The sequence below is a fragment of the Ictalurus punctatus genome, chromosome 3 (assembly GCF_001660625.3).
Source record: "Ictalurus punctatus breed USDA103 chromosome 3, Coco_2.0, whole genome shotgun sequence".
Classification (NCBI taxonomy): Eukaryota; Metazoa; Chordata; class Actinopteri; order Siluriformes; family Ictaluridae; genus Ictalurus; species Ictalurus punctatus.
This window is the reverse complement of record NC_030418.2, coordinates 8,460,054-8,470,371: the sequence shown is the minus strand read 5'-3', so window position 1 is coordinate 8,470,371 and position 10,318 is coordinate 8,460,054. Positions and strand designations below refer to the sequence as shown.

At 40.3% G+C, this 10,318-nt stretch overlaps 1 protein-coding gene across 1 annotated transcript in view; it reads left to right on the top strand.

Annotated features, from left to right (window-relative positions):
• Nucleotides 1-234: 234 nt before the first annotated feature.
• Nucleotides 235-10,318, top strand: part of itga9 (integrin, alpha 9) — an 81,520-nt gene continuing 71,436 nt past the window's right edge. Inside the window, exons 1-2 of the mRNA XM_017463683.3 lie at nt 235-766; nt 2,701-2,828. Of these exons, the coding sequence (XP_017319172.1) occupies nt 579-766; nt 2,701-2,828 (316 nt within the window). The 5' untranslated portion in view covers nt 235-578. The remainder of the gene's footprint in view (nt 767-2,700; nt 2,829-10,318) is intronic.

The following is a 10,318-nucleotide window of genomic DNA, read 5'->3' as shown; positions in this document are numbered from 1 at the left end:
GTGTACAAAACAAACGCCTCGGAAAGAAGGATCGGTACAATTTAGTACAGTTTCTTTTGAGAGTGTGCACCCCTGTGCTTGGTTTCTGAAATAAGTCAAATGTAAGTGTGAACTACAGTAAGGCACTCGCAGCGTGTGTGTGTGTGTGTGTGTGTGTGTGTGTGTGTGTGTGTGTACTTCCGCCAGATGGCACCACTGAGGGAGATTAACGCTGAAGCCTCACAGGAGCGGTGTATGAAATGTGATGCTCGTGCGCAATACCGTGCGTCTTGGCGCGAGCTCACTTGAACAACGGAAGAACGCAGGAGCAAGCAGTTGACTTGAACACGCTCCCAGGCAGATGATCAGGCTAATGCCCCGCCACCGCTATCTGTTAACTCTGACTTCTCTTCCTCATAGGCTTACCTTTTATTTCAATGCGTTTTGCGATCGCTATAACAAACTTTTGCGAGTAACTTAAGTTTACATGTAGCTTCTAAAGTCCACCACTGAGACCGTCGAGATTTCTCCGTTCCTTTTCGGTTCTCCTCGCGTCTCCTTCACTTCACTTCACTTCACTTCATTTCACTGCGGGGAGGATGTACTGCACGAGGACCGGACTGTTAACGTGGAAGAGCAGAATGTTGGATGTTTTGTGCGTGTGTTTGTCCTTGTCTTTGGTTTGTGCTTACAACATTGACCTGGATCACCCCCTGGTTTTCCGTGGGCAGAACGCGACGTTTTTTGGCTACTCGGTTCTGGAGCACTTCCACAATAACACACGATGGTGAGTGGATCTGGATCAAACGGTGCACTTCATGCAGAACTAGGTCTCGAGTCAAAGCCGTGAAGTTGCAACGATAATCGGTTGTGCATACTTTATAACAAATTTATACTTGCACATATAAACTGGAACGGGTTTGCTCAGACCTATCGATTTGGACCTCTGAGGATGCTGGAGCTAGATGTTTCCAACAATGTTTTACAGCCTACGATTTGCGTTCTGTTTAAGCAATCTGTAGAGGCAGATCACACCATAACGGTGTCGTTTATAAACCCATGAAGTGAATCATAGAAGTGTGAATAATATGTTCTGGTACAGCTGTAACACATCGCATAAGAAATGGTTACATCTTGGCACGGAGTACTTATTTACAGCACTGAATATCAGTATTAGAAATCACAGAAAGAGTTTAAATGCAGACCAGAAGGGCAGCACGAGCTCAGTGCAGAACACACAATGAATGCATGAATTGCAGGGATTAAAAAAAAAAAATGCATGCATTTTCGTGCATTTAAACACAAGTTAGTGTGCACCTCTAATAGGCGGAGATCCTGCAAACAGTGATTCAACACCATGTGTGAACTATATAGTTCTTTTCCTGTCAAAAGGACGCGCGCGTGAATGTAATGCACGTGAATTAGACTATAGTATAATATAAATAATAATCATTTTTACCTGAATGAGTAATGTATTTTTTCAATGCTTATTGAGAAGCTGAAGTATAATGTAGTAGCCTATTGTGAATGCATAAGTACTGAACTATATACTGTATACACATACACTCACTGACCACTTTATTAGGTACATTTTGATTAGGTGCATTTCTAGGCCATTATATCAGTTGATCCTATCTACCCCAATCTTCAGTGGAAAATGACCACCGGAGGACCACTATTCTCAGCCTAGCTATTACTGACATGGTAGTGGCGTCCTAGTGTGTGGTGCCGGTTTGAGTATATCACACACACGGCATCGCCGGTTTTAACCACCTCTGAGTTGAGACTACAATAATTACCACACACTATACATGGAAAAAGATGAGCTAGATGATTCGTCTGTTCACCAACAGTGTGGATCAATGAGTTGGGTGGGTGTGTCTCGTAAAGAGACTATTAAGAGTGCGCAGTGTTTAAAAAGTGGAATTACAATGCAGTACAACACAGAATTCTGTTACAGTTCTAGTACTGTAACGATCTGACAGTTTAAAAGACAGCGATAAATCAATAAACATAAATGTGTCATATAAGACAAACGAAAAGGTTGTTCCCGACATATAAACTACTGAAAAATCTACTACCCCAGATTCTGAAGAAAGTTGGTCACATATCGAGTGGAGGATACTGAATGGTAAAACTTAGTGGATTTTACAAAGCACATTACACTGGTTCTCATTCACGTATTCACACACACACTCACACACCAATGGTAGCTGAGCTGCCATGCAAGGCGCTAACTTGCTATCTTGAAATTGTATTGTAATGTGTGGAAGCCTGAGGTTTACAATCCTAGTCAGTACCATGGCAGTGTCATTGCTGTGCTGAGAATGGTCAATCACCCAAGTAATTTTTGATCACTGGTGTTACTGTGGTGAACCTATATGGCACACAGTGTGCTTTTGGGTGTGCCAAATGTGACACCTGTCAGGCCAGTATTTTTGATCACTTGATAAACGGGTGGGTTCAAACAAAAGGTGGCATGTTCTAAGCTGTTTAACACATCTAGATGTAAATACCAGGAAATGAAAGCTGAAATTCTGATCTCATTTTCATCTGTTGATCTCAAACCCAAATGTCTTCAGTGTATACCATAAACAAATTAATTGGCCTTAACACTCCCTGTGAATTGGCCTTGCTGTATATGTTTGTACACCTACTGTTTAACTGCACACGTGTGGTCAATGGACTGTAAGAAGTCATAGCTCATGTTCCTGTGTACAGGATTCTGGTTGGGGCTCCTCGAGCAAATTCATCCTTCAGTAACTCTGTTTCCTCTCCTGGAGCTGTGTTTAAGTGCCGTATACACAGCAACCCAGAGCATCGCTGTACAGAGATCGACTTGGGCAGAGGTGAGTGTGAATGTTCAGGAGGTGCTCTCAGTGCCAACATATTTAAAAAATGAAAAGTAGATCAGGAATTACTGTTCATCACAAATGTACATGCCTGCTTGATTCTTTTTTTATCTGGTTTATGTTGAACAACATCACATAACTTTCCATATTATAGAACTAAAACAGTAACAGTGTAATTATTATGGCTTTAGGAACAGATTTGCTTGGTGTTGTTCAGTGTAATCATTACTCATTCTGCTCTTTCACTGCCATCTTGTTATGGCAGAGCTCATTTCTGGCGCAGATAAGATGCTGTTATTCTTTTCCTGGTGCAAATATTTATTGAAGGGACCTGTTTATAGTACTGCTGGTGTTTTGCTATTCCTGCGTTTCCTATAAAGAGTAGAATAATCTTTCTACTGACCTTTTTATTCTAATCATTACATTTTGGTGACTAATGGTGTGTGTTCGGTTACATAACATGTGCTGTACTCTAATATTGTATTCTCAGTTAAATGGCTGTTTAAACAGATATGGATGGAGACATAGAAGAACTATATCAAGCTGCAGTCCTGGAATATTTTCATAGAAATGATGAACGTTTTGCTAATATTTTCCAAGACATTGAGCCAACTCTTTCAGTTGTAGACATCTCTTGGAGCGCTTCGAGCTCCTTTCTTGTGGTTGAAGGGACTGAGTGGTTTCTGTGGTTTTAATGTACGCTCTCCTGCTTACTCTGTGTGTCACCACTGGAACACACAGGAATAAATGGTGCCTGCCAGCAGGCCTGGGGCCTAAGCTTTCCCTTCAGCCCTGAACACACATGAATCATGTTGGTTCAGACCCTGCAGGTCATGGGGTGCCTCTGAGAAACAGCACCAATAATGTGGGGAAGTAGTGTCAATTACCGTGAAGTTTTACTGGAAGGGCAGTTGTAAATTCGAAAGATGTAAAAATTCTAAAAGTTTTTGGAACGTATTTAAATATTACCCATGCTCAATCACTGACTTTCTGTAAACAATTGATCATGGTCAGGGTCGTGGTGAATCCGGAGCCTATCCCGGCCATGAGACAGGAATACACCCTAGATGGGACTCCAGTCCATTGCAGGGCACCATGCACACACACTCACACACTCATTCATACCTGGGGCATTTTATCTTACCAGTCCCCAAACAGGCAAGTTTTTGGTAGGTGAGAGGAAACCCACAACGACGCAGACAGTAACCCGAGCTCAGAATCAAACTTGGGACCCTGGAGCTATGGACCCTGTGTTCGACATAGCATAGAACATGACTGTGTTTTATACCCTACGTACAATATTTGAAATTACTTAAACAAAGTAGCTGTAAACATAGAAGTCTCTTAGCACAGTTTCTCCCCACAGTTTTTTTTCCCCCTGACAATCCAATTCCGCTTACATGATAGTTCTAGGAAAATTAACATGTTTAGTTTTAGAGATACTAAGCAGTTTTATTCTAGATGCTACAAAGTCGTTCGGGACACGAGACACTGTTATGCCTGCACTTGAACCAAAACAACTTGAAGTACTGGATTAGCAAACACAGAATCATCATCAGGAATTTTGTGACCTATTTAGACTTCTTGTCTAGTCTGAATCTGTATATAATGTTGTTACTTATGTACCTTGTTTTTTTATTTGGTCAGTTAAATTTCACGTCACTCATTTAGAGAAGTAAAACATCTGCTGCGAATTGTGCAGGAAGGAAGAGGCTTGAAGACATACTCACAGAAGTACTTCATTCATTTTTCAGTTCTTAGAATTGGGTTAGATCAGGTTCTTACTGCATTCAAATTTTAATAGGGTTTACTTAACCAAAACCAATTGTTTTGGTCGGCTCAGAATGTGATCACTGTTTTCACACCTACTCGGATGAACCTGCAGAGGTTACCACGTTCAAGCAACTATAAAACTTCATGTGTGATAGTGCCCGAAGCGAGATGGTAACGTTCTGAAACAGTCATGCTCAGCTGATGTTTTGTAATATCAGCACAACTGAATAGTTATTTGGGTTTCCATGTGTGGACAGTATGCTAAAATATATAAAGACTGGGATAAATAAAGACTGGAATGATAGACAGTAAGCTAGTAAGAGCTAATGTTGTGGTCAATTTGTTAAACTAGATTCATTCATTTATTTCTACAACCCCAATTCTGAAAAAAGTTGGGACAGTATGGAAAATGCTAATAAAAACAAAGAGGAGTGAATTTTAAGTGTACTTTGACTTGTATTTCAACAAAAAATGTATAAAGAGAAGGTATTTGATGTTTTATCTAATCAATTGCATAATTTTTTTTGAAGATAAACGTTTATTTTGAAATTGATGCATGCAACATGTTCCAAAAAAGTTGTGACGGGGCAATTTAGGACTTGTAGCAATGTGACAAGTTGAAATAAGAAGGTGATCTGAAACAGGTGAGGCAATGGTCTAATCATACTATATAAAGAGCCTCCAAAAAAGGCCTAGTCCTTCAAGAGCAAGGATGGGTCAAGGCTCTCCGATCTGCTAACACCTAAGCTTCCCATATCATGTGGCACGCCCCCCTAATATTGGAGGAGACCAGGTATAATCATTATTTATTCTATATAAAATCTATCTATGTACAGTATAACCTAGTCTATAATATGTTTTGATAGATAGATAGATAGATAGATAGATAGATAGATTTTGCTTTTGTGTTTTTGTACTTTTTTAAAATTACTTTTCATAACTTTTATGAGTTTTAAATATCTTTTATAAAACTATATAACGGACAGGATATGGAACATGAGTTATCAGAAATGTTTTTGAGCACTATAACTATTTTGAACAAGATAACTAGGTTGTAATAAAGTGGGCTATTTGACATGTAAAACATGTTGCATTCCATTCGTTTTGACATTCTACAAACATTCACTTAAGAATTATGTAAATTGGGAAGAAGGGCGCATCTCGTTAGCCACGACATTGTTAAATCTCAGCCATACAGGGCAGACGCAGAGAGAGGTGAGAGTGCAGCAGAAAGCAAGACCTCGGGCTTGCAGGACAGTACTGGCAATATTTGGAAAGTTACTAAGGTTTGTCCAAAAAGCCGCTAGATTTGTCACTACCCGTTTTTTTTCTTCTCTGGGACTTCTTTGGGCTTAGTCTCATCTGAGATATACAGGAGCACAGTGGACTCGTGTTTTGTGGTCCAACAAGTTAACATTTCAAATAGTTTTTGAACTGCCGTTGTGTTCTCTGGGCCAAAGAGGAAAAGTACCATCCAAGCTGTTATCAGCGTCATGTCCAAAAGCCAGCATCAGTGCCCATTGCATGGGTAACTTGCACATCTGTGAGGGCAACATTAATACAGAAAGATATGTACACATTTTGGAGCAACATATGCTGCCATCCAGAGCAGGACAACACCAAACCAAATTCTGCCTGGATTATAAGCTCATGGTTGCATAAGCAGAGAGTCGGGTGCTAACATGGCCTGCCTGCAGTCCTGACCTGTCTCCGATTGAGAAGGTGTGGCACATTATGAAGCGCAAAAAAATTCAAATGGCCCTATACAGTTACGGAGCTGAAGAAATGTATAATAGAAGAATGGGGGGAAAATTCTGTGCCCAAATGCTCAATAAATGTTATTAAAAGAAAAAGTGATATTACACAGTGGTAAACAGTTGACTGTCACAACTTTTTTGGAGTATGTTGCAGTCATCAGATTTGAAATGAGTGTATATTTTCAAAAATAAATTAAATTCACAAAGTAAAACATCCAATAATGTATTAATAATGTGTTTTCAATATAGTACAGGGTGAATTGAATTTTCAAATGACTCTTTTTGTTTGTTTTTTTCGCATTTTTCATACTGTCCCAACTTTTTCGGAATTAGGGTTGTGCTAGATTAATATGTAACCAATCCACTACAATGTGCACAATCTTGTTCATGCTGTTTTGATTTCTGCATAAATGTTGCCTTCTTCCATAAATAACACTGCACTTGATGTCGTGTAAACTGAAGGTGCTACATTACTTGAGTTGGAAAGAAAGGAAAGCTGCCATCTTTTGCACATGATCTTGCAAACTGGTAGTGAAGAAACGGAAGTTTCTTTTGACATCTCTGTTTCTTTTGGCATCGCTGGTCCTTTGACTTCTTCAAATACAGACACAGTTCAGATGGCGCCCTAGTGTGACTCTTAATCTCTCTATTACACTTACTGCTGTGTGTCTATTATTATAAGTAAAACTGTAAAGCCAGGACTGGGGATTACTCTGGAGTTTATAATGGAACAGTGTGCAAAAGAGAAAAGAAAAAAAAAAACAACAGAAAACACAGATAGTTGTTAGTTATTGATTTCAATAAGTCTGGTAGGATTGTGTGTACATTTTTAACAACCTGAAAAGGGCATAATTTGTAGTTTAATAATCAAAATTAATATCAGTTTCATCAATAGGTATCGCAAGTGAACAGAAATCAGTAGCAGAGGAGGAAGTGCAGATTTACGGAAGCCCTAATTGGCCATGCCTTATGAATTTTTTTTCTTTGTTGTTTTCTCATTATCACAATATAATTCTCTTGTGATCTCGACATAACAGAAAGTTGTTTTCTCGTGATATCAACTTGCTTTTATTTCTCACGACTTAATTTTATCCGGAGAAAATCTTACACTCTGTGAATGGGTCTGGTGTTACATGCATGTTGGTATCTTCGCCGTCATAAATGTAATAATTGCTGTAGAGATGGACTATATCTCTGCATTAAGAGAGAGGGGAGTCCCCTTCTCAAGTGTCAGACACAAATGTGGCAGTCATCAATCTTGCAGGGATGATGTATTTTTGTAGGCCACCCCAGAAGTTAGCATCACCCTGGTCCCCGCGACAAAAAGCCAATATGATTTTTCAATTGGCTTTTGGATTATTGCAGAAAATCAGCTCCGTGACCAACAAAAGTTTATGATTCTTATATGTTTCATTCACTAAGATAATCTTCACAAATTAACACAACGTTTATGAATTTTGAAGCGTAAATACAATCAGCAGAAGTAAAAAGCTAATTTGAGGCTATAAACGAACTACACCACAGTCGCATGACTTTAATGTTACCACCACTAAGCTTCCGACAACTCTTCCCATCTTTATTTAAAAACAGTTCAATTGGAAAATACTATAAATTTACTATAAATCTACAAGTTGGAATAGTTTGCAAGAGCGCGAGTATAAACACAGCAAGGCTGTAGTAGATGAATTTTCCTGTTTGGCGTGATGACATTTAATGTCCCCAACAACCTCTGTAGTTCCATTTAGCCACTTGTTAGCAACCGTTTTGTTCAAGACACATAAAAGCTTTTTAAAAAGTCCTGAGTGGGGTATTACTGATGTATTTTATGTCACAGTATAAAACTTGAACATATCTTGAGCTTGTGTTAACCACAGACCTTATTTCAGGCATTTAACCAAAAACCCATTAAAAAAACCCACTGACTTCGGGACGATGGATGTCGAGTACAAAGAAAGTCGAGATCACCAGAAAACAACTTTTGTTATGTTGAGATCACGAGAAAATTGAGTTGAAATCATGAGAAAATAAGAAAGAAAAAATTAATAATACATGGCCACTTAGGGCTACTGTAGAGATTTCTATTTATTACAGTGAAACTATGATCATGAAACAACAAAACAAGCAAGAACTAGACACACATGGTAATAACATGAACACGATGTACACTAAGCGACATTCTACAACGACAAAAGCTAGACGATGGGTGCTAAACCAGACAGGACTTACATTCTAGTACTCAGTAAATATAAATGTGAAACAGGTGCAAACACTCATGTGACATGGTGAGTGTTGTGATCAGGTGATGTGCAGGGGTCGATGGGATTCATAGTTCTGCACCATATTTGGTGATACCATGAAATAAATATAGAAGAGTTGTATAGGTAATAACAATAAAAAATAGCAAGAATGTTAATCAAGTTTGTTCACAGAGAGACCTCGTACTCAATTATAGATTTTGAAGTTATATAATTTTACATCAACACTAATACATTCCAGGCTTGATTTTAATTCATCTGGTCTAATTCAGTGTTTAATTTCCTTCAGAGTTTTTGTCATATCACAGCAAACCAGTGACTACATTTCCCATCCTGCACTGCAGCCTACAAACATGGCCGCCATGGACCGCAATTCCCAGCACACTCGCCTTCATTCTAATCATACACACCTGTATCCAATTCACAGCACAATCACAACCACAGATTAAAAGGACTTTCTATGCACTCACTCTTTGCGAGGTATATGCTCAGTTGCCTTCTGTCCCTATCGTTACCAACGATGTGCCCCAATCACTGCTCTTTTGGATACCATACAACACTTTTGTGATTGAGACATTGTTTGTACATCATTCCATTCACTCAAATATACGTTCATTTAAAGGAAACAGGGCCTCATTTGTCAATCTTTTAAGAAAGTTGTTCGTAAGCCAAAACCAAACAAAATAAGATCCACCAGATCTACAAAAGTTTCCAAAACGCCAGAGACACACACGCACACACACACACACACACACACACACATACTAACAGAAACACGAGGGAGAGGAAACACTGGAAACATGGGGAAATACACAGGATCCTGGATGGATCATGACAGTACCCCGTCTCAGTGGGAGCCTCCAGGCAACCTGCCAGGTTTGTCTGGATGAGTCCAGTGAAATTCGCAGATGAGAGAAGGGTCCAAGATGAAGGATCTGGGTATCCAGGTCTGCTCCTCCGGACAGTATCCTTCCCAGTCCACCAGCTATTGCAGGCCCTATCCTCTACGGCACACATCAGGTTGGAAGGAGGGCTCAAAAGGCTGTCATGAACTGGCTTAAGCTCGGAGACGTGAAAGGTGGGATGGATGTGCAGGGACCTGGAGAGTTTGAGTTTGATGGCAGTGGGATTGATAATGCTCTTAATAGTGAATAGTGGTTGGAAGCCACACCTTTTGGCCCGGCTGGTAGTTGGGAGCTGGAACTCGACGACGGTCAGCCAGGTGACAGTTATGCTTGGGAGCGTGGAGCAGAGAGGAACAGGCCTCCCTCCATACTATGCGGCAACAACAGAGGTGGACCTGCACGGAGGGGACGGAGATGTCATCTTCAATGACCAGGAACAAGGGAGGCTGATAGCCCAGGGAGCACTCGAAGGGGGACATGCTGGTGGCAGTGCTAGTTAAGGAGTGTGCATACTCAATCCAGGGTAGCTGGGAGCTCCAGCTGGTGATGGGGTGATGGGGTTGTTGGTAGTGATGCACCGCAGTGCTGCTTCCAGTTTGACCTTTCTGCCAAGCCGTTAGTCTGGGGTGAAATCCAGAAGACAAGCTGACCGTTTATCAAATAAACTGAGGCCAACTGTCAGAGACAAGGTCCAGGGGGATGCTGTGCAGCCGGAAGACATGGTTTATGAGGAGGTCTGTGGTTTCTCAGGTGGTAGAGAGCTTGGGAAGGTGAAAAAATGTATTGCTTTAGGGCAC